This window comes from Kwoniella shivajii, chromosome 7 (genome assembly GCF_035658355.1).
Source record: "Kwoniella shivajii chromosome 7, complete sequence".
Lineage (NCBI taxonomy): Eukaryota > Fungi > Basidiomycota > Tremellomycetes > Tremellales > Cryptococcaceae > Kwoniella > Kwoniella shivajii.
Window position 1 is genome coordinate 718,546 of NC_085914.1, and position 25,344 is coordinate 743,889.

General features: G+C 45.7%; 12 protein-coding genes across 12 annotated transcripts; 7 read left to right on the forward strand and 5 right to left on the reverse strand.

Moving 5' to 3' along the window:
- Positions 1 to 139: 139 nt before the first annotated feature.
- IL334_005389 (uncharacterized protein) lies at positions 140 to 1,057 on the forward strand (the record flags this gene model as incomplete). Its single annotated transcript, XM_062937102.1, has 1 exon — positions 140 to 1,057. The coding sequence occupies one exon, from the start codon at positions 140 to 142 to the stop codon at positions 1,055 to 1,057; it is 918 nt and encodes a 305-aa protein (XP_062793153.1).
- A 105-nt stretch (positions 1,058 to 1,162) lies between these two features.
- Positions 1,163 to 4,845, reverse strand: IL334_005390 (uncharacterized protein; the record flags this gene model as incomplete). Its single annotated transcript, XM_062937103.1, has 19 exons — positions 1,163 to 1,496; positions 1,552 to 1,686; positions 1,761 to 1,771; positions 1,836 to 2,044; positions 2,106 to 2,216; positions 2,270 to 2,366; positions 2,432 to 2,451; positions 2,502 to 2,600; positions 2,655 to 2,705; positions 2,755 to 2,909; positions 2,966 to 3,039; positions 3,091 to 3,178; positions 3,230 to 3,383; positions 3,435 to 3,504; positions 3,548 to 3,922; positions 3,980 to 4,272; positions 4,320 to 4,557; positions 4,610 to 4,712; positions 4,766 to 4,845. 19 exons carry the CDS (start codon positions 4,843 to 4,845, stop codon positions 1,163 to 1,165), a joined length of 2,697 nt encoding a protein of 898 aa, XP_062793154.1.
- Positions 4,846 to 5,179: 334 nt separating this feature from the next.
- IL334_005391 (uncharacterized protein) lies at positions 5,180 to 6,653 on the forward strand (the record flags this gene model as incomplete). Its single annotated transcript, XM_062937104.1, has 7 exons — positions 5,180 to 5,390; positions 5,462 to 5,743; positions 5,818 to 5,848; positions 5,910 to 6,010; positions 6,054 to 6,120; positions 6,177 to 6,225; positions 6,279 to 6,653. 7 exons carry the CDS (start codon positions 5,180 to 5,182, stop codon positions 6,651 to 6,653), a joined length of 1,116 nt encoding a protein of 371 aa, XP_062793155.1.
- Positions 6,654 to 7,443: 790 nt separating this feature from the next.
- Positions 7,444 to 9,122, forward strand: IL334_005392 (uncharacterized protein; the record flags this gene model as incomplete). Its single annotated transcript, XM_062937105.1, has 5 exons — positions 7,444 to 7,629; positions 7,679 to 7,760; positions 7,814 to 8,204; positions 8,257 to 8,845; positions 8,913 to 9,122. The coding sequence occupies 5 exons, from the start codon at positions 7,444 to 7,446 to the stop codon at positions 9,120 to 9,122; spliced, it is 1,458 nt and encodes a 485-aa protein (XP_062793156.1).
- Positions 9,123 to 10,080: 958 nt separating this feature from the next.
- IL334_005393 (ribonucleoside-diphosphate reductase, alpha subunit) lies at positions 10,081 to 12,830 on the forward strand (the record flags this gene model as incomplete). The annotated part of the gene is made up of 4 exons (XM_062937106.1): positions 10,081 to 10,123; positions 10,177 to 10,310; positions 10,392 to 10,832; positions 10,881 to 12,830. The coding sequence occupies 4 exons, from the start codon at positions 10,081 to 10,083 to the stop codon at positions 12,828 to 12,830; spliced, it is 2,568 nt and encodes an 855-aa protein (XP_062793157.1).
- A 310-nt stretch (positions 12,831 to 13,140) lies between these two features.
- On the reverse strand, positions 13,141 to 13,561 carry IL334_005394 (uncharacterized protein; the record flags this gene model as incomplete). Its single annotated transcript, XM_062937107.1, has 2 exons — positions 13,141 to 13,451; positions 13,510 to 13,561. The coding sequence occupies 2 exons, from the start codon at positions 13,559 to 13,561 to the stop codon at positions 13,141 to 13,143; spliced, it is 363 nt and encodes a 120-aa protein (XP_062793158.1).
- Positions 13,562 to 14,266: 705 nt separating this feature from the next.
- On the reverse strand, positions 14,267 to 16,198 carry IL334_005395 (uncharacterized protein; the record flags this gene model as incomplete). The annotated part of the gene is made up of 6 exons (XM_062937108.1): positions 14,267 to 14,563; positions 14,615 to 14,746; positions 14,792 to 14,977; positions 15,021 to 15,126; positions 15,174 to 15,637; positions 15,692 to 16,198. 6 exons carry the CDS (start codon positions 16,196 to 16,198, stop codon positions 14,267 to 14,269), a joined length of 1,692 nt encoding a protein of 563 aa, XP_062793159.1.
- A 281-nt stretch (positions 16,199 to 16,479) lies between these two features.
- IL334_005396 (uncharacterized protein) lies at positions 16,480 to 18,331 on the forward strand (the record flags this gene model as incomplete). Its single annotated transcript, XM_062937109.1, has 5 exons — positions 16,480 to 16,536; positions 16,587 to 16,602; positions 16,650 to 16,715; positions 16,774 to 17,256; positions 17,322 to 18,331. The coding sequence occupies 5 exons, from the start codon at positions 16,480 to 16,482 to the stop codon at positions 18,329 to 18,331; spliced, it is 1,632 nt and encodes a 543-aa protein (XP_062793160.1).
- A 169-nt stretch (positions 18,332 to 18,500) lies between these two features.
- On the reverse strand, positions 18,501 to 19,323 carry IL334_005397 (uncharacterized protein; the record flags this gene model as incomplete). The annotated part of the gene is made up of 4 exons (XM_062937110.1): positions 18,501 to 18,973; positions 19,017 to 19,032; positions 19,090 to 19,239; positions 19,288 to 19,323. 4 exons carry the CDS (start codon positions 19,321 to 19,323, stop codon positions 18,501 to 18,503), a joined length of 675 nt encoding a protein of 224 aa, XP_062793161.1.
- A 564-nt stretch (positions 19,324 to 19,887) lies between these two features.
- On the forward strand, positions 19,888 to 20,924 carry IL334_005398 (uncharacterized protein; the record flags this gene model as incomplete). Its single annotated transcript, XM_062937111.1, has 3 exons — positions 19,888 to 20,442; positions 20,486 to 20,784; positions 20,915 to 20,924. The coding sequence occupies 3 exons, from the start codon at positions 19,888 to 19,890 to the stop codon at positions 20,922 to 20,924; spliced, it is 864 nt and encodes a 287-aa protein (XP_062793162.1).
- A 40-nt stretch (positions 20,925 to 20,964) lies between these two features.
- Positions 20,965 to 23,728, reverse strand: IL334_005399 (uncharacterized protein; the record flags this gene model as incomplete). The annotated part of the gene is made up of 2 exons (XM_062937112.1): positions 20,965 to 21,515; positions 21,568 to 23,728. The coding sequence occupies 2 exons, from the start codon at positions 23,726 to 23,728 to the stop codon at positions 20,965 to 20,967; spliced, it is 2,712 nt and encodes a 903-aa protein (XP_062793163.1).
- Positions 23,729 to 24,344: 616 nt separating this feature from the next.
- On the forward strand, positions 24,345 to 25,340 carry IL334_005400 (uncharacterized protein; the record flags this gene model as incomplete). The annotated part of the gene is made up of 6 exons (XM_062937113.1): positions 24,345 to 24,367; positions 24,416 to 24,426; positions 24,472 to 24,604; positions 24,691 to 24,801; positions 24,844 to 25,074; positions 25,130 to 25,340. 6 exons carry the CDS (start codon positions 24,345 to 24,347, stop codon positions 25,338 to 25,340), a joined length of 720 nt encoding a protein of 239 aa, XP_062793164.1.
- Positions 25,341 to 25,344: the final 4 nt, after the last annotated feature.

Sequence of the window (25,344 nt, forward strand, 5' to 3'; positions counted from 1 at the left end):
CCTTTAGCCTGCAGTCGTACTCCTAATCCGCCCGGTTGATTGAACAATTCTTGCATTCCACTACATATCTCCGCTCTATCTAGTTTAACCTATCTCTGCTCGAACCAGTGATCCACTAGCACACAGAAAGAGTTTGAAAATGTCGTCTGGTAGCCAGTATCGACCCAGTGATACTGCAACCACTTCGTCTACCATCTCTAATGCTTCCACCGATGGAATAAGCCAAGATCCATTTCGCCCGACTGTCTTTGTTTCAATCAAAGGCTCAACAGATGAATCAACAGGCCTTGAGTATCAAGCTGGAAAATGGCATTATATTCCAAACAATAAACCATCTTCTTTAGCTCTCTTTGATGACTTTGAGAAGGAATGTCATAACGCCACTCAAAAGTTGACGAAAGCGATTTCAAAAAGAGTCGAACCAGTCTCTGAAAAGAAATGGATGGGTACTGTTCAAAAAGGGTTAGATGAGATCACGAGTCAATCGAAATACGCTTCTTCAGGTTTTAGATCCGTTACTTGTACTGCACAGGCCATGAACGGTTTACAAGCAGCTTATGGACTTCTAGTTGAGGGTGAAAAGTCTGTCACACCTCCGTACGGCTATTTGGTACTTGGTGTAAGACCTACATCAAGGTCTAAATCTCTTTGGGATTCATCTTTACAAACGATTCAAAGTTTCTGCGGGAAGACGTCTGAGCCCATTGAGCCTGAAGTCACCAATGCCAAGCTCCTCCGACTGAGAACAGGCTTTGGTCCTAAGACAGAGCCCACTCATCCCGCTAATGTCGGCTGGGATTACCTCGCTCGCAAGAACAGTAATCTCTTTCCAAGTGTTCATGTCGCTCAAAGTGTTTTGGGCGATCATCCAGGATCTGAGATCATAACAGTTCCTGAAGCGGCGCTTGACCTACCATTCTTTGAACGTATTGAGAATCCAGATCTTCTTGAAGAGATACAAACACCTGAATATCTTCAAGTCAGTCAATCTGGAAACTCTATAATCAGTCTTTCTGGTACTGCAGCGAATGGCGACTCTGATAGCGACGTTTATTAGATGAATAGCCATGACTAGTACTATGCGCCGACGGGAAAGGGTGTAAAAGAGTCTGATGACATCGCACTAGGGTTTACATGCTTCAATCTCTGCATTGTATCCCGTCTATATTTCCTCATAATCATCTTTCAATCCTCTTCTTCTAGTCTCCAGTCTTAAATCTTGCACGCTCCCGACTTTATCTTTTAGACTTTCATCGTATTTCAATATCATCTCCATAGCTTTATCAATTTGGTCCAATGCGGAATTTTCATTTTCTTGTTCTTCGAGGTATATCTCACGGTCTGCTTCATCCATATATTCAGATTGTGCTTCTCTATCTACTCTTGCAGAATGAAAATCACGTAAATGTGCTGTAGTAGTATTGATCAAATGATTAGATAGGTTGGTGGGTAGGGAAAGTGCCACGACGTGAAGTGAATCCGCGAATGATTTATACCTATGTAGACAGCTATGAATATGTTCAGACGGAAGTGGGGAGATTCTGAACATACAGTAATGCAACGAAAGATGAATCACTTTCTTTAGTAATCGCGTTGATGACCCTCTGGAAGACTTCGATAAGGTTATTAGGATTGTCGTTCCATACTTTGGCGTCTTTAGCTACTTGCAAAAGACCGGGCACGAGGCTATTGGACAGAACGCCTAGTTAGTCCGCCTTTTTTCCGCTTACAAGTTCGGTTGCTTCCTTCATTCAACTCACAAAGCTGCAGCCTATGTCAAAGTACTTAGGTCAGCCCACCGAGTCGCTCGAGATACATATAGCTGATAGACATACCTCTCTCACGTCCTCGGAGTATTTATCCACTAATCCTTCCAAGCTCAATTCCATACTCTTCATCAACCAAGGTTGGAATTTCCCTCTCATGGTAAAAGCGTACAGAGTCAGATTTTCAAACGCTTGCACCTTCTCATCCATTTCAGCCGTATTTGAAGCTATCAAAGAGTCGTCCATGTCAGGGATAGATTCCTCGAAACTGGACAACACTGAAAGAGAATAACAGTCATCAGTTCATGCTTGGATTTCAGTCAAGAAAGGGCTGCTTACAAGCATCAGGCTGAATTGGTTTATACGATGCTGCTTTGAGGAGCGGAGGGACGACTTGAGGTAAAAACGGCTCGAAATCGTTTCCTAACGTTTGACACAGACTTGTCCAGGCTTCGACCCCGTGTTGTTAGCTCTATTGACATCCCATTCTAGGTGACGCTCACCATCCATCAGATACCCGGAACGTCTATCGTCCGGTTGTAGTGAGTTTTGTATGGTGATCATCAGTTGGGCAATTCTGACAGCGTCTCCTGAAAATACCTGATTGAGATTCCAGTGTATCAGCGTAGCGTCTTTAAAAAACACAGCGGAGAAAGAAAGCATACCGCTTTTCCAACAGCAGAACCTAATGACATGGTAAGAACAGTCAGCTGGGTCGTATGTGACCTCACGTACCTGTCAGACTTGCACATTCCATCGCCCTACCTTGAAGTTTCTGCTGAGTTTCATCTGTTGCAGTAGTAAGGATATGTATTATCAAGTCCATGATGTCTCCTATAATGTTTCGATCAATCAAGGGAATCTCAATTTCAGTGGCAATGCACTAACGATAGTACGGTATAAAGGACTCCATAGCGCCGAGAGCGACATTTGCTATATCTACCTCAGCAAGTGGATCGTACCATAGCATGAAAATGGATCAACTCACAGATCGTCGCTAACACTTGTTCCTGAAGATACAAAGGGCCTGCATGGAACTGGTTGAGGAGCGTCCTCACTAGCGGTTCGAGATGAGAGGAGAACGACTCTATCTCAATATCTTGGAAGAAATTCGTCAAACAAGCTGCAGAGTGAGTTCGCACGCTGGTTTCATGGATTTGGATATTAGTTCAGCTTTTCAAACAAAAAGTCGAGCTAACCGTGTGATGGGATCTTCCAGTAAGGCCAAACAAACTTCCATAACATCGTTGGCGTAATCTTTCTGCATTGTTCCCTGATACGTCGTTTTAGCATCTCGTCAGAAATCCCAAATATCACAGCTCACCTCGCAATCCGCACATAGAGTTCCTATACATTGCAAGAATGCATATCTAACTCTTGGATGGGAATCTTTGGCCGTCGGCGAGATAATCCTGTGCGCTATATCAGCGTCTGTCGTTCTCAGAACCGAAGAAGAGACTTACGTCAGAACATCTTTTATCCTCGGTTGAAGTTCTTCTAAACATCCTTCCGCAACAGCGGAGATAGCTACTAGAGCAGAGTATCGACATCTCCAATCCTGTTGGGTTACGAGCGATTGTACCTGATTTGAAAGCGCTGGTAGAACCGTTGTCCCCCCTATGATGCATAGCAGTCAGGTCGTGTCTCCTCCAATGTACATGAACGTACCGAGTGATATCGCTAAGCGGTCTAACGCTTCTTCGCCAAACACAGGATAATCTTCATCTTCCTCGTCCAGCTGCGAAGGGGATCAGCATCTATCCAGATACCAAGTTACATACATTAGTTGTATCTAACCAATCTTGACAGTCCACATCAAAGCTTGCTACTTGCCTTCCGATCAGCAATCCCACCAATTCCCTTCCTACTCTTCCTGATTCCCAATTCTGCAGTTGAGTGGGTCTTAGCTCGCAGAGGGATAATATGATTTCAGTAGCTGGATTCGCTATCTCTTCCCATTCTTCGATAGACAGTGATGACTGTGGATAGGGTGAAAATTGGTGCGGAGGTAAGTCACCTGGCGGTGAAATGATCGAAAGGAGATAAGGTAAGATCGTAGGTAATGAGGGTAGATACAGATTTGGGTGGACTGATGACAAGTCGACTAAAGGGACTAGAGCGTGTGAAAGTAGATTCAGAGGTAGTCTAGGTAGTGACTTGAGGATACATGATCAGCCATGACTTGTGGTTTCGAATGATGGGAAGTGATTTACCTGGAAAGCATGATTGACTAATTCCGAACCTATTTCCTCTCTTTCTTTACCCGTCACGCCTTCCATGAGTACACTTCGAACGGCTTTCATAGCTTCCACTCTTACATCTACACTGGGATCGTTTAATCCAGCCAGAAGAACTTGTGCTAATTGAGCAGCTGGAAGTGGATCACTGACCGAGTCCACTAGAAGGGTAGGAGTCATGTCAAGTAATTGAAAAGGTGTGAATCGATGAAATGGATGGGGTGATGTAGTGAGCTCGAGCAATACAGGTGGTAGTGGTAATAGCGGTCCTAAGCTTCCGAGTTAGCACAATACTGGTTTCGTATGATATACTTACTATGCCTGATGGAGCTCTCCTGTGCCCATCCAGCTGCACAACTACCTAATCCCTTTCTCATCCTGGTATCCATCTCATCTTTCAATCCGGCACACAAGACAGTTTCGATTCTACCTCTTGTAGTCTCACGTATCACATCAAATGGAGCAGTAGCATGTTGTGCTGTTGAGTTGAGAAACAGTCCCGGTACAGGTTTGAAAGCCAGTCGTTTGAGCAGGATAAGAGTTAATAGTCGATGCTGCAAAGTAGCATTAGTTTGATCGAGGCTGGTGGGAAGAGGAAGAGCTCACATCAAGCTGAAAGCCTCCTACACCTTGAGCACCTATCTGAGCGAGGAGCAAAAGTACCTCTGCAGGTCGATCTATCGTCAGGGTTCGTAGATGTTTCTCGGCTCTAGAATCAAGGTAGTTTGAGTAATGTCACCGTTCAAATGACTCTTGACTCACTCTTGTCTAGGTTCGTCCGCCGTTCCCATCAGCGCCTCCAGAACGGCTCCTAGATCTCCCAAAAGGTGTTCTGTAGACATTCTCGAGACGACTGTCGAAGTTTATTGCTTCGACGTTTAGCTGTATGAGAGAATATTCAAGGCAAAGAAATCAACATTCCTTCGTAAATCCCTGGCTCTTCGCGGGTCGTGTCCATCTTCCGTTGGAAAAGAGCCATTAGCAGGGTATTGATGTTCGTATGTGTCATTAGGAATAGACGTTGAATCGGGTAAAGTTGATTACGAATTATTCCTAATACTCTACCTCCACCTCACCTCTTTGGAAAAGTTCAAAAACCATTCGACGGTTTTCTGATTCACGTCGAAATCCTTTCCCTCCGCTTCGTTTCGAGAACACCAAGGTGGAAAAGTCAAGATGCCTACTCTTGGTCCATCTTTGCTGTTCGCAGCAGGCTTGACCCTCGGTGTAGGCGCAGGTGTATTTTATCCTCGAAAGCCATCAGCAGGAGGACCAGGATCCAATGTTCAACTTCCTCCTCCACCTCCCGAAGGAAATAATGCTAGATCCACTCAAGCATTGGTTCCTACGGCAATGGGAAGTATGGTCCTATCTCATGGATTCCCGGGTACGTATTCTTTCATCTTATCACGTTCGCATGGAGCTGCATGGAAAGCTGACGGTCCGACTGGTCGACAGGCCCTACACCGGATATCCTAAAAAGAACAGCATACACTGCGGCTTATGATCGACGATTAAAGCATCCAGCATGGACAGCAGAACACTTGACCGCTACCTCCCTAGCTCGTTCTCCACCTCCATCAGCACCTAATACTCAGCCAGTACCATTGGAACAAGCCAGAAACGCTGATACATCAGGAAATGGTAGTGGTAAAGTAGTGACCAAAGGTGATAGATCAAAGAGTACTTTTATGGAAGACGATGGTGTACCAGAGATGTTCAGAGCAAAGTTACAGGATTGTATGTTCATTTTCCATTCAACTGCCAAGGCACTGCAGGCACGGGACTGGCAAGCTGATCGTGCTATCGAATAGATTTCAAGAGTGGTTACGATAGAGGGCATATGTGAGTCTGCTACAATCCTTCTGCTGGTCTACAAATGGCTTACTGAGTTTGTACGTCCTAGGGTACCGGCAGCAGATGCTAAGATATCTCAACGTGCGATGGACGAGACTTTCTACTTGAGTAATATCGCTCCTCAAGTCGGAGATGGATTCAACAGGCATTGTAAGCTAGCTGGAAGAGGACGTAGCTGATCATTCCAACCTAGACTGGGCATATCTCGAAGACTTTTGCAGGAGGCTGACTACCAATTTCGAGGACGTATATGTTTTCACGTGAGTCCCTCGTGATTGTGCAGATCGAAGGATACTTACCTCACCTATCCTTTCAGCGTTCCCCTATACCTACCTGCGAAACAGGCTGATGGCAAATGGCGAGTGGTAAGTATTTATGGGTCGAACTTGTTATACCCTGGCTGAATCAGAATTTGTAGGAATACGAAGTGATAGGTACACCGCCTTCGATATCCGTCCCAACTCATTTTGCCAAAGTGATCCTTGCTTCTCGACCTGATTTCTCATATCCGCAAAAAGTATCAACATCATCCAATCCAGCTCATCCATCAACTTCTCCGAATACAACCAAAGAGCTCGCTCTGGGCGCTTTCGTCTTGCCCAACAAGGAAATTCCAGATAATGTCGATTTGAGATCGTTCATCGTCCCCGTCGAACACGTTGAAAAAGCTGCTGGATTACAATTATTCAATGATGAAGTTAAAGTGAAGAGTAGACAGTTATGCGCTGTCACTCAATGCCAAGTGATAGTGAGGCGATTTGATGATGCCCGGAAGAGCATAGGGAAGAAGTAGATCGTAGCTTGATTTCGACGATAGAATGAGGGTACAAGATATTACACATGCATCACACTTCGCTCATGATGCCTCTCTATCACCTCATGTCCAAAATATAGTGATGTCTAAATCGTCAGGATCTACGAGAAAATCAGATTGAGTTATCGTTTCAAGGGATACACACATACCTTTCAAAACGATTTTCAGTACTTTTGTACACGTTGAAAAGAATGATTGTGCCAGCATGAACTCTCCAAAACAAGACCATATAGTTGGATTTCTTTCAGTATGTTTATATGCTATTCGAGCTGACGCATAATTGGATATCAAAATGATGAGGACATCGTGCCATCTAGAGGTCATACGAGAATCAGCACGTCGCACCAGCAAGTCATGATACTCACCTTATGAATGTTTCAAAGGGAACAAGGAAGATAAAGTAGATTGAAATCCATATACAAAATGTATCAACAAGGTCTGGTGTTCCCATCAGCTAAATACATCTGGGAGATTCACGCACACTCAGCTGAATTCAATGCAAGATGAATGGCATGAGGTAAATGCATCCTCATCCGCAGCGATATTGAGATCAGACCATTGGATGACTGTCTTTCTCCACTCCGCTTCATGTTCGAAAGGGATGATGAACTGATTGTTGTTCCTGGTCGGTGATACCAGACGGAGATAATCCATGATCTCCGCTTCATCCCTTCTCATAACGATCTCTTGGCATAAAAATAGCATGAAATACATCTACTTCACCTTCGTCTTACCGTCCTGCTAGGAATGTCCCAGACCATTCGCGATCATGCCACCGTACCTCTTCGGTCTACCCACCACATCACTTTTGACCTTGTCTTCGCTTCTTACCGACCCGTCAGGATCATATACCACAGTTTTATCCGAAGCTACAGCAGCGAGAACGAGACTGCAATTGGCACTGAAGGGGGTAGCGGATAATGAGCCTGGATCTAGTGCGTTGGCCGTCCTGGACGTGAGTATCTGGCTCAAATGACGGTGTCAAGAGCTGATCAATACCTCAGGCTGTCCAAGTGTATCTACCATATCTAAAAGGGATAATAGCTTGTCTAGATGCGGATGAGCTGCTCTTCAAAGGAGAGCCTAGTGAGCTAGTCAAAGCCGATCGAAGGATGAAAGCTAGCTGATCAGCGCCATAGGCTTTCCGTGGACATCCCCTCTAACGCATTATGCACTTTCACCACCACTTCTCCCACTCCCTTCTATACACTCCGAACACCTCTTCGTCCTGTTGACTTATACCTTGGCATTATCCAATTATGCCCATTCCATTTTGGCGTCTTTACCCACTATCGAGCATAAACCTGGAACGAGCACATCCCACATGCATATGTCAAATGAAGATGAGAAAAGGACCACGACTGGATTAAGTAGAGCAGTCGATTTACTTTGTCAGGCTTCCGGGGCAGCTGAATGGACAGCCGAAAACGTCTGTTTACAAGTCGAACCTGTCAAAAACGCAAATGGCAGAGTTGGGAAAGGGAAATGGCCAATCGAAGTTGGTAGGGAAACTTTCAAAGGTTTATCCATGTACGTTTGACCATGACGAGTATTAGCTGATTGGAGATCTTTCTCGATTCAGGATGTTCTTGGCAGATGCACATTCAATAGCAATACGTAAATTACTTCTACCAGTACTACCACATACATTGTTCTCACCTCCTGGTCCACCATTACCCTCTAATCATCCTTCAGCTTCATTACTTTCTAAATTGTATTTACACGTCACATCACTCTACACTTCGTCACGTGCTTTACTGAAAGTACATCAGACTGCCTCGAATGACGTCGGTTCATCAAGGAGATTGTTTCAGAAAGATAGATCCATGGAGAATGATTCTATTGAGGGTGAAATCATACCTGATCTCAAGAGGTATTTGAAGAAAGCATCGCAATTATCCTTGGCCTTAGCACATAAATGGTTAGGTATAGACGTAGGTGAAAATTCAAAAGGAACCAAGATTGGTGATGCGATATCATGGACCCAAGATGCTTTGAACAGGTTGGAAGATATGGAAGATTCTAAAATGAGAGAGAAGATGAAAGGTTTTGGAATATCGAAAAATAATGAGAAGAAGAAAGAAGAAAGAAAAGCTAGAAAAGGCAGATTGGAAAATGAAGTTGAGGATACAAAAGCTTGGGTGAGAGCTTACGTCAAGATGAATGATACGGTTAGTACACTTTCGAATCGTGTTTTACTTTTCATATGCTCACGCCATTGCGTATTACCTTTGGTAGGTCGCTTTCCAACCCATTCCACCAAACTCCTCTCTCATCACTCCATCCGGAAGACCGATATTCAGCTCGAAAGCGTTCATACCGCCTCCCTGCAAGTTTCAGCCTACACATAGATTACCTAATCCCGATGAGGACGAGGAAGAGGATCATGACCCAGGGCAAGACGGAGAAGGACAGGGGGAATACGCTGGCAAGGGGAATTACTTTTAAAAGGTTTCTACGTACGAGAATTGTTGTATCTTGTGGTATTTTTGAATGATCGACATCGGAACAGAGCACAGACAGACTTATTACTTCGTCGCGTTGTGGCAACAACAGACCGTCGGTCAGCAGCAAGTGAGCAATCGAGGGGATTGACAGTTGATTAGGCGGCCGATGAGATAAGGGCCCAGCCAAAACACACAAAAGGTACAATCGGGTCCGATAATCTGATTATCTGATATGGGTCGCTCGTTTGATCAAAGCAGATGGTTCGCATCCCTCGAGTATGGACATTAACTTTGCGACGCGTCTCCATCATATGGTGCGATAGCTCACGTCCCTTGTTGCTTGCGTCTGACAAGCCACCGAGAGTCGAGATGTACCCTTCCCTGATCGTTTCGGTTTCCCTTTTTTCGACCTCCACCACTGCTGATCGAGCAATTTTCCATCCCATCGTCCCCATTCCTCAACCGATGATAGAGGTTTGTATGGCATAAGGGAAGAGGGGAGGCGGGAAGACGCGTTTCTTTTATCCTGATTCTCGTTTTTGGAATATTTCTGACACGTCCAACGCGACTTTTGAGCGCGTCAGAACATTAGTCTAATCAACCTAATGTGTTGATTATGTAATCAATGTAAAATTCCCAAACAGAGAAAGAAAAAAGGGCTGTTCTTGTTTCTACGCGATCTATCAATGTTTCTCTCATTTCTTTCATCTCTTCTTTTCTCCTTCTTATCAAACGAATTTGACCATTCTCTCTTCTGTATAACTAGGCTCTAGGTCTTATAGTTACGAAAACGAACATCAACGAGCTCTGTGAGTACCAGGATCTGTGCCATATTACGATCGCATTTCGCGACAGGGATCGAGATTTATAAGCTGACTAAGAATTTTATCGACGCGCTTAGACATTATACAACTACTGAACGTCCTAAACTCTTCTTTCATCCTAACGCTCTCATCAAAATGGTGATGTGGATCTACAAACGAGACGGTCGAAAAGAACCTGGTAAGCTTCTTGCCGTGCTTCAAGCATGTCAAAGCTGACCAACTGCACCACAGTCGCGTTTGACAAAGTCACCGCTCGTATAAATAAGCTCTCATATGGTCTCGATCCCAACTTTGTCGAACCTGCAGAGATCACTCAAAAAGTCATTGTTGGTATCCATGCCGGTATCACCACTGTCGAACTCGATGTGAGTATGATCTTGCCTTCTTTCACGTTGTGTACGGTTTACCTTCTGTCCTCTTGATCAAATCGCTGAACTATATTAAAGAACCTCGCCGCGGAGACTGCTGCCTACCTCACTACCAAACACCCGGATTACGCCATTCTCGCTGCCCGAATTGCCATCTCCAACTTGCACAAGGAGACCAAGAAACACTTTTCATCGGTCATCCAAGACTTGTACGAATGGGTCAACCCCAAAACTGGCAAACATGCCCCTATGATTGCCGATGACGTTTACAAGATCGTCATGGACAACAAGGAGACCCTCGACTCTGCCATCATCTACGACAGAGATTTCGCTTACAACTACTTTGGTTTCAAGACTCTTGAAAGATCTTATCTCCTTCGAGTTGACGGCAAGATCGTTGAGCGACCACAACATATGATCATGCGAGTGGCTGTCGGTATCCACGGCGCAAAGCTCGACAAGGTCATCGAGACGTATAATCTCATGTCTGAGCGATACTTTACGCACGCTTCTCCTACTGTAAGTTTGCTTACCTGAAATCAGAACACCAGCTGATAGTGCAAGTAGCTCTTCAACTCTGGTACCCCACACGCTCAAATGTCATCTTGTTTCCTCGTCGCCATGCGAGACGACTCGATTGATGGTATCTACGACACTCTCAAGACCTGTGCTCAAATCTCCAAAACCGCTGGTGGTATCGGTCTTCATATCCACAACATCCGAGCCAAAGGTGCTTACATCGCCGGTACCAACGGTTACTCCAACGGTATCGTTCCTATGCTCCGAGCTTACGATGCCACTGCTCGATACGTTGACCAAGGTGGTAACAAACGACCCGGTGCTTTCGCCATCTACCTCGAACCATGGCACGCCGATGTTTTCGATTTCCTCGATTTGAGAAAGAACCACGGAAAGGAAGAAGTTCGTGCCCGAGATCTTTTCTACGCTCTCTGGATCCCCGATCTCTTTATGAAAAGGGTAGAGCAAGACGGTGAATGGACTCTTATGTGTCCTTCTGAATGCCCTGGTCTCGCCGATGTCCACTCTGAAAAGTTCGAGGAGTTGTACGAAGGTTACGAGAAAGCCGGTAAAGGTCGAAAGACCATCAAAGCTCAAAAGCTTTGGTTCGCCATTCTCGAAGCTCAAACAGAAACGGGTGGTCCCTTTATGCTTTACAAAGATGCCGCCAACGCCAAATCCAATCAACAACATTTGGGTACCATCAAATCATCCAACTTGTGTACCGAAATTATCGAATATTCTGCTCCTGATGAGGTCGCTGTTTGTAATCTCGCTTCTCTCGCTCTTCCCGCTTTCGTCGATCTTGAGAAGAGAGTTTACGACTTTAAGAAGCTTCACGAGATTACCAAGGTAGTAACCAAGAACTTGGATCAGGTTATCGCTCGAAATTACTACCCCGTTCCCGAAGCACGAAACTCCAACATGAGACACAGACCAGTGGGTCTGGGTGTCCAAGGTCTTGCCGATGCGTTCATGGCTTTGCGGATGCCTTTTGATTCACCTGCCGCTCGAGAGCTCAACATTCAAATCTTCGAGACTATCTACCATGCCGCCTTGGAATCATCGTGTGAGATGGCTGAGGAGCTCGGCAAGTACCCTTCTTACGAAGGTTCCCCTATCTCTCAAGGTAAACTCCAACCCGATTTATGGGGTCGAACTCCTACCGACCTTTGGGATTGGACAACTCTCCGAGCCAACATCGCCAAGCACGGTGTCAGAAACTCTCTATTGGTCGCTCCTATGCCTACCGCTTCTACTTCTCAAATCTTGGGATGGAACGAATGTTTCGAGCCTTACACTTCAATGCTTTACGCTCGACGAGTACTCTCCGGTGACTTCCAAGTCGTATGTCCTTGGTTGCTCCGAGATCTCATTAATCTCGGTTTATGGGATGATAACATGAAGAACCTCATCATCGCCGCTGGTGGATCCATTCAAAACATCCCCAACATCCCTGCTGAACTCAAAGCTATCTACAAGACTGTTTGGGAGATCTCACAAAAGGCAGTCATTGATCTTGCCGCTGATCGAGGAGCTTTCATTGATCAATCTCAATCACTCAACATTCACCTTTCCAACCCATCTTTCTCTCAACTGACCTCCATGCACTTTTACGGATGGAAGCGAGGACTCAAGACTGGTATCTACTATCTTCGTACTCGACCTTCAGCCAATGCCATTCAATTCACCATTGACGCATCGACTCTTAAACAAGCTAAATCCCAAGCTGCAGAGGGAAAGAAAGCACCCACCCCTTCCGCTGAATCATTGGTCGCTCCAATGCGACAGGTTAGAATCGCTACTACAGCTTCAGCATCAGCTGCCGCAGCTCCTGCACCTATAACTCCGGTTGAGAGTCGATCTGATTCACCTAAACCCAGTGAAGAGGAGGAAATCACTTATGAAGAAGCCAAGAGACGGGCCGAGGAACGAGCTGAAGCTGCTTTGCAATGTTCAATCGAGAACAAAGATGCTTGTTTGATGTGTTCTGGATAGAGTTGTGAACGGCCCTGGTGGCTGATGGTTTTCTTCTCTTTTGTTGTAATCTTGTTCCTAGTTTCTTAGTTTTCTACTTTACCCTTATATATATTTATACACTTTTGCATATTGATGATCTTCTGATGTTGTGCCCTTTGCTTTTATTTGGTGATGGGCATGCACGAGTTTATGAGGGTCAGCGAGGATAACGTAGCAAGTGGTTTGATTCTGTCACATCTGCTTGAATAGTCTGTATTGTTTCGTGTTCTATCTCCAATGCATCAGATCCGGAGGATACAAAACTACTAATTGAGATGTCAAACGAATTTCACTTTCCAGCAGATATCGTCCTGCCCATTTGACATTTTCCATTGATTTTTTGATTTCCGAATGAACGTTTTTCCCAAGGAGGTAACGTCCCTTCACTTCTTCTTCTCATTTCTCCTCCTAATGCACAGACCATCCGTCTAGCTTCATCCACAGCTTCTTCAAGTGGGGCCACAAGGTCTGAATCGACTGAAGTCCCACCTAGATCGAAATCTAGTGAATGATCTCTCGCTGAGTGCAACTGATCCATACGAGCGGTGAGCACCAGCAGCCATTGGGTATGGGCGAGTGATAAATCGGGTGAAGAGAATGCTACATGAGAATACGGTTGATTAGCAGAGGGAAGTTTTGGTGGAAGGGGTATACTCACGGGAAAGACTGGTTTGGCCTTCTCTTACAAGCATTGATGAAGTGGCTGGCATCTTGATCAGTTGATTTATATACGTCGAGTGATGGTCTGTTAATTTTGCAGATCTGAATGATACTCTGTCGACTGTTCTATTTGTCGTTGTCGTTGTTGCTGTCTGGAAAGACCATATTTCTTTCTCAGTATCCATCCTACTTATACGAAATTCAAGCCACCCCCATCACACTGTGACTGTCTAGTCAAAAGAGTTAAGTAACCCCGTGTGGATCTACCAGAAAGCCGAAAGGAAGTTTGGCGGAGGTCAGTAAAGGAATATCAGTCTGGAACAGGACATTCGCCTGTACGAATGCAGAATGTAATCCACACAGCGCCAGGGTGAATGAGCATCGCATGTGACTAGATGGGGAATGCGTCGAATGGAGTGAGTCAAGGGGTGTGCTTATCAAAAAACGAAATGGGTCAGACTGGTCAAAATTATAACGTTGATTCTCGGTTTGAATTGAAATTTACGTGAAAGTGTCGAAATCGTGGCGACATCGATGGATGCCGAGTGAGGATGTTGTGTAGGTGTGCTTTGGCAACTAAAGTTTCGCTTGTCGGCATCCCCTAACATTCTTTCCGTGATGTCCCGTCGGTAAGTCTCGGAGCACACCTCGCCAGATGAGATAGGGTATCCATGCAGACAAGCAAAAGGGAGAAAATCAAATATAATACCAAACAATCGCGTACCGCTCCAGCTCAACAACGTCCCAATCCTCACTTAAGCCTCTGACTTTCTCTTCTTCTTCTTGTCCTTCTTCTCCTCTTTGTCCTTCTTCTCCTCTTTATCCTTCTTGTCCTTCTTTTCTTTCTTCTCCTTCTTGTCCTTCTTTGATGACTCTTCCTTGACATCAATATCCATGGCTTCGGATTTTCTCTTCTCCTTTTTCTCCTTCTTTTCCTTTTTGTCTTTCTTTGAGGGTGTTGGTAATCCACCCGCGATAGCTGCTAATTCAGGATCTAAAGGTGCTTTGGATGCGGAAGCTGATTTCTGATCTTTCTCAATTTGCTTGACGGCCTACATTAATGATAGTCAGCACGATTCGATATGTCATAAAAGGGGACTTGCATCAGCGACATCATCCTCCTTGACATCTCCCTCGTCGTCGTCGTCCTCATCTTCGTCATCCCCCAAATCAGCTGCGATGGCAGTAAGAGCTTTTTGAATCGCATCAGAGTTTTTCGATACAGGTGCTCCGGTCTAGCAAGAAAAGTCAGTACGAGGGTTATCAACAATTCCGCTCACCTCGAAAAAGTTTAGTCTCTCCTCGACCTGGGCTCTTAACGCTTCTCCGAATTTGTTAGTTGGTACATCGGAGAAACAATCGATTCTACATGCTATGGAACATTTGTTTGCCAAGAATCGGGAGATCCGTCCCTTGTGTTTGGTACCGGCTCGACCGATGAATGTGGAATGGTAGATGAGACCGTACTAGAGGTGGGGATTAGCGATGTACATGAAGCGATTTACTCACTTTAGGTGTGTTACCTTTTGTTTTCAACGCTCTGAAAAGAGCTTTTTCAGCGCCTAGAATTTGGACAGTAGAAGCAGGGTACTTGGCGAGGTTGGTGAGGGAACCACTATATCCAACTCGTCAGCTTTGCGCTCTTACCTCTTTTCAACTTACGCATGACTGATTAATCTAGCAGCGATGGTTTCACCGATCAAAGCTGATAAATTAGGAGCGACAACATTCATCTTCTCGATCAAATATCTTCTTAATGATTTTCTGTATTCGGCAAGTTTCACCACTCGTTCAGCGAAATTGGATATGTTGATGAGATCGATTTCGTTTATATCTGAACCCATTGAAGCTCTTGCGGCATCCAATACGTTTCTTGCTCTCGTTTCATCATCGTCCAAGATAGCTTGCATGTCTTCTAATGAGCCTTCGGTCAAAGTCGCTCGATCACCAATCAATACAGCGAGTAAAGCGTATTGATGAGCATCAGGGACAAGTTTGTAAAGTTCGGGGAAATGCCATCCGTACCATTCTCTAACTCTCATTGAGAATGTATTCAGATCTTTGTCGAGTTGGTCGGATAATGAGATGGCTTGGATAATCATGTTATCGGATCGGTTAACGTTGAACTGTTTTATCATGGTAAGTCGTTATAATCCCAGATGATACAATAATTCACACACCTTTACTTTTCCTCGAGAGTAGGAATGACCTAAACCTAATTGAGCGATGGCTACATCGCCTTTTTGGAAACCACCTTTGATCAAGATTTTCTCTTGATGTAATCTCACACCTCGGATCAATTCCAATGCTCTTTCAGAAGTATCGCACGGGATACCTAATTCACCTTGAATCGCACCTGCTAACCCTCTTTCAGTCACACCAAGTAAAACACCTGATTGTTTCTTGTTTCCTTTTCCAGCAACATCAGGTACGATGAGGTTCAATAGGTTTTTCAGGTGAGGGTTCAAGACACCTTCTGAGACGTCATTTGCGTTTTCTAGAGCTTGAGCGGCGGAAGTGAAGGGAAGGAAAGAAGCGAGTTGGATCATCCTTGAGAAAATTGAGATATCATTGATGGAATCTTGTAATTGTTTAGATTTGGCAGCGATTTCCTCTTGCATTGAAACGGTGAAAAGGGCATAACCCGATGCACCCTCAAAGAGGATATGAGTGAGTGAGCCGGACATGATGGCCAGCTGGGGGAGGGAGTTTTAGTGGTTGTGCGATTCGTTGAGATATATGATGGTGAATAAGTATAGGAAAGAAGATCTTTTCATCATCCGGAGAAAAGAGCACCCAAGAAATTTCCAAAATTATTTATACTATTTCGTCCGCCCATTTAACGTACCACGTGGCTGGTGCAATTTGATTCCGCCTCGATCTGACCATTTTCACTCGATTTCCTCCACTTGAACTGTCCAATAAATTCATTTTGTACATCACATACGACAAAGTGAGAGTAATTGAGATGACAGATGGTAACGGGCACAAGGTGAAGCCACTGCCGCCGGTATCGGTGACATTTGTGAGTAGACAATGGTTCCTGGAGGAAGTAGAGCTGACATTTCCTCGCAGCTCGGCACAAGCAGTGGTGAGTAACCTCTAAAGGTCAAGATCGTGCTGATCCAACGGGGATAGGTGGCGGACCGATACTGAGCAGGAACTGCTCGTCCTTGGGAGTTGATTTCGGCAATGAGACCTGGTGTAAATGCATTCCAATCGCTCTTGTGACAAGATAGCTGACAATTTTCTCACGCTGTAGTATTCGACACTGCCGATGGAACACTCATGCGACTCCATCAATCCTCATTACGAATAGCCAGTATATCACGTATATTTATAACCCACATGCACGCCGATCATACATTGGGGCTGGTAGCTATCATGATGACCATTATGAGTGGGGTAGGGGTAAAACCTGGAGAGAATGAAGAATTAGCAAAATTGGGTAAAAAGAAAAAAGCTACTTTCCATATATACGGTCCAGCTGGAATCAGGAAAATGGTCAGAGCCACGTTGAATGCTACATCCATAAACTTGTCAGGGGTGTTTGGCGTTCACGAATTGTTACTAAACGGTGAACAGCCGTCTGTCACTTGTGAAGAAGAAGAGCTGCATAGTAATGAGGCTGTTGGAATAGATTACATAGCTGATAAAGATGGTGTGTGGAGAGGTATACTGGAACAGGGCAGTGGGAAAAACGGAAAAGGTTGGAGTGTTAAAGCTGGGCCCATACATCATCGAGGTGTGTTTTTATTAGACGACCCAGAGCTAACGCTTTCGTAGTACCCGCACTTGGCTATGTGCTAGAAGAACCTATACCGCGAGCGCAGCTGGACACTACAACGCTCATACCGTTGCTGCAATCGAATGCTGAAGCACTCGCTGCCCTCGATCCCCCAATCAAACATCCCTTATCCCTCTTGTCCCACCTCACCTCGCTTCCCCCTCCTGATCCGTACACACTTCCCTCTGGACATGTTATACGTCCGCCCGAGCCATCAGGTGTACATCCACGTAAGCTGGTGATTCTGGGTGATTGCTCGGGTGGAACGGAGAACGCGACTTTCCAAAAGATGTGTCAAGATCCAAGTTTATTAATACACGAATGTACCAATGGTCATATACCTTTCAATGTTCAAAGGGGCGATAAAGGTATGAAGATACGTAAAAAAGATTTAGAGCCGAGTTTAGAAGAAAAGAGGGATAGACAGTTTTTTCATAAAGCTGGAGAGAAAAGGGACAATCGTAATGAAGATATCTCAGCAATGGAAGAAGAGAAGAGACTGGCCATACAGCAAAAAGCGTTGTCTAGAGGACATTCGACGCCGTTTGAAGTTGGTACTTTTGCCAAAGCGATTGGGGCAAGACGGGTGATCATCAATCATTTCTCGGCAATGTTTCCTTCACCGAGATATCATACTTCCGATCCGTTTCCTTCGATCATATCACCCGTATCTCCATTCCCTTACCCCACGCCTCATACACCATCACACGGTGATCCGCCTATAGAACCTCATCCTCTCACCAGGACAGAGCTGCATACTCGATTGATCATGCAAAGTCTCGCTGATCAGATAACGGAGATCTGGACGAAAGATGATGGAGTGGAACGAATGGCCATTCCGTCGAGAGATTTCATGGTGCTTAGAATACCAGGACATGAGTTGAGTCAGAGTGAACAAGAGGAAATCAGAACGTATAGAGATGGATTGGAGCAAGTGATGGAGTCTTGGAAAACTCATGGAGGTGCTTGGGTTACGAGGGCTGTAGGCAGGATATGGCTGGGAGTGGACCCTGCCCCCATGCGTCAGATTTAGCTTGTAGAGTGCATGCATATATTTCAGTGGTCACAGTGATCTTGTGCATGACATCACTCAGAATTAAAATACAACCGCTTTCTTCGTGATGAAAGGGTACCAATTTCTGAGATTGTAGTAGTCTTCCGAATCGTCCGGCGAATCCGTTCTAAAGAATTCTTTGAACTATCTATGTCAGCAATTTCTGTATCGCTGGTAAAAAGCTTACAGATTTCCCATTGATTGTTGATGCTAGGTTCTTTTTGGCTTCACGTACTGCCATTTGCAACCAATTCTCACGTCGTCCCTTCTCATCACGTGTTGGTTGGTTTGACGGAGGACATGTGATTGGGAACAGGCCACTGGTCGATCTACCCAGCTCGTGAAGTTTTGCTGGAAGGGAATAAGGTGTATGAAAACCACCCAACCTCCAAGCTAACTGTATATGTTCATTACCATAACCTCTTTCGTCAAGCTTGATCAACCTCTCAGTGGCTAAGAGGAATAAAGGTGTCATTTGATCGTATGGCGTTTCCAGCTCAATCCGTCTTTGAGCAGAGACCATGTCATGAATGTCGTAATAACCTGTAGATTTCCAATTGGGTGGTAGTTTGGACTGGATTGCACATCGGTGTAGGATTGTGACCGCAATATTCAGTTCAGCTGGATATAAGGTGTCAGATTGGACGGTAGAATAATAACTCACCAAAGAGGCCGACCCACTGCAAGTTGAACAGCTCTGTTAGGCAATTGAGTAAAAGAAAATGAGGTGTACTGACCTCTCTTAAATGATATAGGACTTGAGTAACTTGCGATCTCAACGAAGGATCAATCTTGATCTTTGCTTTGATAGCAATGTAAAGTGATCTATAGAAGAACAGGCCGTTGCAACCGATCACCCAAGCTCGACTAACAATCAGTCTATCGTACTAACCACGATCTGTAAGCCGCGCACTTTATTGTATCGGAAAGCTCACATATTTGTCGTGATACTTGAAGGCAGTGATGTACATTGACTTTGGGTACTCTGTCGTCCATGTATATTGTATGGCAGGATGCCAATCAATCAACATGAAATCTCTCACTGGTGGCGATATCGTGGCTTTGATGAAGGGCCATCCAGTGAGATCAGCACCAGTGGTTCTGGAATGGGATGGGACGAGGACCTTTGACATCTCGGTCTCGCCATATAATCTTGTCATGTATAGATGTAGCAGTACAAGAGATGAGGGGTGCGAGAAATCGTCGAGTCTTCTTAAATACTATACACGTGGACTGGTACATGGTACAAGAAAAGGTTCACCACTTGTGGGGTCGTCGTACGAATCCAATGAAGGTTGGGCTCATGTATCAGTGAGCTCTTCTCCTGGTGGTCAAGCTTTCTCGATGATTCTCATCTTGAGACATTCCCACGCAGCGTCTCGCATTGCCACGATCAACTCCTCGTTGTATCATTTTTGCCACGCTGTCAACGTAAGTACCGCCGCCGGAATTGAACAACGTCATCCAAACACTTTTAAACTTTCTTGGCGAGATACAACTTGAAGAGGTCTCACTTCATCATCCTACGAATCAAGATGTCATCTGCATACGCACCACCATCCGGTGCACCACCCACGACTCCCGCCCCAAATACAGCTCACGATGAAGACCCGTTTGATCCACCTCCAGCATATACTCCCACCCATCACGTTCAAGGTGAAACTTCACTTGATGCCGGTCCTTCCAGGATGGATTTCTCGGGTCCACCACCTATGCCCCAAAGATTAGAATCAAACATCACTGGTGTGGGAGTGGGGTATGGTAGAAGGGCTGATCTAGGTTCACAGTCTACTGGTAGTTCGATTGGTCCCCAACCAACAGGAGGATGGAATGCACCTCCTTTACCTCCCAGACATCCATCTACGTCACAAGCTCCACCCAAAGCACAAGACCATCCAATGAACAGTCACGCTGGACCGTCCAGACCACCACCTCCTGCAACGCAAGATCTGTCGCCGACTGAAGCTCCAACTCCAGGAAGACCATTATTATGGAGAGGTCAACTACTGGTATATCCAAAAGGGTTTTGGTGTCACAAGTGTAGTAATACAGGGTATAAAGCTAATGACCCTTCGAATCCGCATGAAGCTGTGAGTTTGTGCTGTCTTGATCGAGTCTGATACTGTTATAAAGGATTGGAACAAATATGGTAAAACGTACAATTCAGCATTGTCCATTTCGTATTTGCAATCCACTAGGGCTTATTCAAATCCATCAACATTGCAATCATCCAATTTTCAAAAACCGTTACCTCTTCATCACCCAACCAATCCATATGGTCATCTACCTCCTCCTCCAGGTGCTTGGGGTACGTACCCAGGCCAAGGTGCTCCCCCGCAACAAGGACAACAGGTTTTCGTACAACGGACAGCAGGATATGCCCCTCCAGGTGCTTTGGTGGTACATCCGGGAGATCCAAGGATCGGTGGAAGGTGAGTTCTTTATCGTAAAGGCAGCACTGACGTACAGACCGTGCTACAAGTGTGGTGGTTCAGGGAGAGAAGTTGATTTTTTATTCGGATTTGACTCTGGGAGATGTTATGTTTGTCAGGGATTAGGAAGGGTATTTTAGCTACGGAGTTCTAGAAGATGCATCCATGTATAAAAGATATCTACCATCTGCTGGTACCTCTCTGTGAAGGAGTAGGTGTTGAACCACCTCTACCTCTACCCATTCCTCTCTTCCATGTGCCACCTCGTTCTGGCGTGGGCTCGTTCTCGGGAGTAGCGGCGGCGGCGGCAGGGGGTGCGGGAGCAGGAGCAGGAGAAGCAGCAGGAGCAGGAGAAGCAGCAGGAGCAGGAGAAGCAGCAGGCGCAGGTGATACAGGCCCAGATGATTTCGCCGCGGCTCTCTCTCTCCATCCACCGGCTTTGACCACTGTCGGTGCCAAGGCAGGTGATGCAGCAGGAGATTCAGCTGCAGGCGCAGGTGGACCAGGACGTCTGAATGCACCGGCACCTGAACCTCGCTCAGCACGTCGTCGTTCTGCTTCTTCCTCCCTTGCCATACGTAATCGAAGGAGTTCCTCATCTTTCGCTCGTTGAGCGTCTCTCTCAGCTCTGGCAGCGGCGGCTCGTTCAGCAGCTTCAGCTTTTCGGGCTTCAATCTCGGCAACGGCTCGAGCTTCTTCTTCTTCTCGTGCAGCTTCTTCGGCGGCTTGCGCTTCGGCTTCCTCTGTGAATGTGTCAGCGTTATCGAGGGATAGAGTACTTACCTGCAGCTTGTCTCTCTCTCTCTTCTTCCGCAAGTCTTTCTTCTTCCCTCCTGGCCTTCTCCGCCTTCTTTCGTTCTATCAATTTCTCCTTGAGTTTTCGTTTCTCCTCTTCCACCTTGGCTCTGGCTTTCTCCCTGGCAATTTTGAACTCTTGTTCTCGTTGACTTTCGACCTTTTCCCTGGCGACAAGATAATCAGGCATCATTCGACCTAATCGTTGTTTCAATTCAACGGACGCTTTCTGTTGAGCAATGGCGGCTTCCTTGGCTTCAACGTTTAGTCGTTCATGAGCCGCTTTGTCTTCAACCTTTTGTCTCTCGTAGTCTTCAGACAACAACGGTCGTTCTTCCTTTCTCATGGCTCTTTCGATGTGATCAACACGTTTACCAACGATTCGTAATCTTTCAGCGTGTTCCCTCTTTTCTTTGGCAAGCTGTTCGACTTGTAAAGCAACGAGTTTGGAAGAATCGAGATCTTCAATGTTGGAGATGTCAACTTTGAGAGTTCCTTTGGCAGCGAGTTGTTCAGCCAATTGTTCGGCCTCTTGTCTTCGAGTATCATCCATTTGTTTTCGAAGTCTGTCCATCTCGGCTTGTCGTGCGGCTTCTTTCGCTCTTCGTGCATCATCCTCGGCTTTGATCTTGAGTCGTTCAGCGAGTGCGGTGGATTCTTCTCTTTGTTTTCTGAGATTGGCCTCTTCCATGAGTTCTCGTCGTTTGGTGACAATCTGTCGTCGGTGTGCGATCTGTTTCCTCTCCTCTTCGGCTTGAGCGATGGCAGCGGCGAAAGCATCAGCTCGGGAAGTGATAGGAGCGGGGTTGAGGTATTGGATGGTGTTGTAGAGGACAATAGCGAGATCGGAGAGATGATTGGGTTGAGCGTCGGAAGTGATAAAGGTGATCGTTTGAGCGACATGGTCGACGGAAGCGTTGATGTCACCTCGTCGACAAGCGGTCATGAGGAACTTTTCAAGAGATGGCATGTCGGTGGCCCACGGGGTGTTGTCAAAGGGTTGGACAAGTTTCAAGATGTGAGAGAGGGTGACGGTGTCGTAGACTTGAGCAAGCTCTTGCACGAGTCGGGAGAGAACGACTTCTCGAAGGGCGGGGAGATACGGTTGGTACTCTTCGGGAAGGGAAGTGATGAGAGGGGCAAGGGTTTTGCAAGCGGTGGTGGGTTGAAAATCCACTTCGAGGAGTTGGTAAATTGATCGAATGTCGGCGGGGACTCGTTTGAGGTGTTTGGCAGCGGCATCTTTGACCAGATTCTCTCGGGTGGGCATTTTGGGGAGGTTGAGTAATGCAATCAACCGTTGTTTAGTCTCGACTTCTCCGAGGGGTACAGCGAGAGCGGAGAGAAGGACGGATCCAGGTGCTTTGTCATTTGAGATACCGGCTCGTTCAGCGTATTGAAAGTATCTTGCCCAGGCAGCAGCGTGGAACACTGCGGTTTGTTTACCCCCTTCGGCTTTGAAGATTTGAGTTAATTTCTCGTAGTAATTTGCCATCATGGCTGGTTTGGCGACTTTCTTTCCACCGGCGACGAGACCGTGAACATCTTCGACGGATCGGAAAGCCTCTTGCCAGAGTTCCAATTCGACAGCGGTTTCAAGTTGGAGGAAACGGGTGTCGAGGAATCGGCCGAGTGTTTCGGGGTCTGAAAGGTTGATGGCATGTTGTTGATGACCATATTTAGCGGCGTTGGTGAGATCTTTCCTGAGTCGTTGTTCACACAATCTTCTGAAATCAGATTTTCGTTGATGCACTTTGCAAAAGTTGAAAGCTCGATGAGCGATAGATTGGTAGATGACTTCCAATCGATCATTGCTCTTGGCAATATCAAGGGAGATGTCATAAGCGTCCCAACAGAATTTCTGAGCTGGGGCGATCAATCGTCTCTCGATTCGTTCTCTATCACCGGCGTTGTCGACAAAGGTATCGAGGAGGAGAGAAGCAGGTTGAAGGGGGAGTTCATCGTCGACCACGGGGTTCTCGGGGAGAGCAGCGACTTCAGCTTTGGCTTGTTCAACGGCGGATGTGAGTCGACCTTCAGCTTGCGCAATGAAGTGGTTTAAAACCTTTTCAATGGAACCGACAGATGTAGTTTGAACGGCATTCTTGAATTGTAAAAGTGCTTGTCGAGCGTGGGCCTTTCGGTTCATCTCGACACAGAGGTCAAGGAATTTGAATACGATAGGTTCGAGGACATTGACGGGGGTGTGTTTGAATTTTTTACTACGCCTTAGCTGGGAGCCTTTGGGTGTCTACTCACCTCATGAAGACCTCGACCAAGTTCTCAAAGGCTTGCTGTTGCGATTGAGCTGTTCCAAGAGCCAAGAGCTCCTCGGATCGCTATGAGTGGGATTAGCAAGTTTTTTTTATGGTCTTTGGACATACCTTGAGCGCATTTTCGGGTTTGACGTAGATAGGAGGCATATTGTGCTTTTCCTATCTTTTATGTTGATATTTTTGAGGATGAAGCAGACTGGGTTTCTTCCTCCGTGTCGATTCGAAGCTGTGCGAACCTTTTAGACAGGATTTATCGATTGCAGTCGCTGGTAGGGATAGAGAGAGAGAGAGAGATGAATGATGTTCTTTCATATCTTTCACGATGTAAAAGACTGTTGTTTATATCGCCGAGGCCTCGTGGTCGAGATAATCCCGGGTGTGGCACTTTTCTACCCAAGATGTTACGTTGTGATCGTCTGATGACGCTCATCATTGTTATCGTTGCATCTTGTTCTTCTCGCCATATAGACATTATCAAGACAGGTCAAGATGGCAGCATCACTCCAACATCTGTAAGTTTAGGTCATCCGGCGTGATACAGTGCTGATATATACTCGCAGCGGTCGAGGCGGTGAGCGAATGACCACATTTCGCGTATACTGACGCCTTGATTCAGCTCTACGAGTGGCCAAAAACTACACGAAAGGATACACAGATATACAGACCAAAGTACGAGATGCTACTTCGAACGATCCATGGGGACCTTCAGGATCTCAAATGAACGAGATTGCTCAGATGACTTATAACCAGTGAGTTTGTTTGATGTGGCAACGCTGACGTGCAGGAGCGATTTTGTGGAAATCATGGAGATGATGGATAAACGTTTGAATGATAGAGGTAAAAACTGGAGACATGTTTTCAAAGCTTTAACTTTGTTGGATTATTGTCTTCATGCCGGTTCGGAGAATGTGGTGATTTATTTCAAGGATAATATATATATCGTCAAGTGAGTTGTTCTAGCTCGCTGAGCCTGCTAATAATCTTTTAGGACGTTGAAGGAATTCGTTCACGTAGATGAAGGGGGTAAAGATGTGGGAGCGAACGTTCGACAAAAAGCGAAAGATATCACAAATTTACTTCAGGACGATTCACGATTGAGAGAAGAGAGGAGATCTAGAGGGGCTATGCGAGATAGGATGTTGGGTAATATAGAGAATAGCGGGTTGAAAGGTGATGGTGATTATGGTGAACGTAAAAGTCCAGCTCCGGAAGCGCCAAAGTGAGTTACTTAAGGTGGAGATGTGCTAAATCTTGCGCAGGCCAAAACCTAGTAGGAATAGAAACGAAGAGGATGATTTACAAAAGGCGATTGAAGAGTCAAAGAGGATGTCAGAGGATGAAGCGAAGAGGAGATCTCAAGTTACGAAAGAAGAAGATGATTTGAGGAGAGCTTTGAGAATGTCCGAGGAGGAAGAAGACAGGAGAAAGAGAGAAAGGGAGGAGTCGAATCAGAACGCTTTGTTCGATGATAGTTTGAATCTGTAAGTCG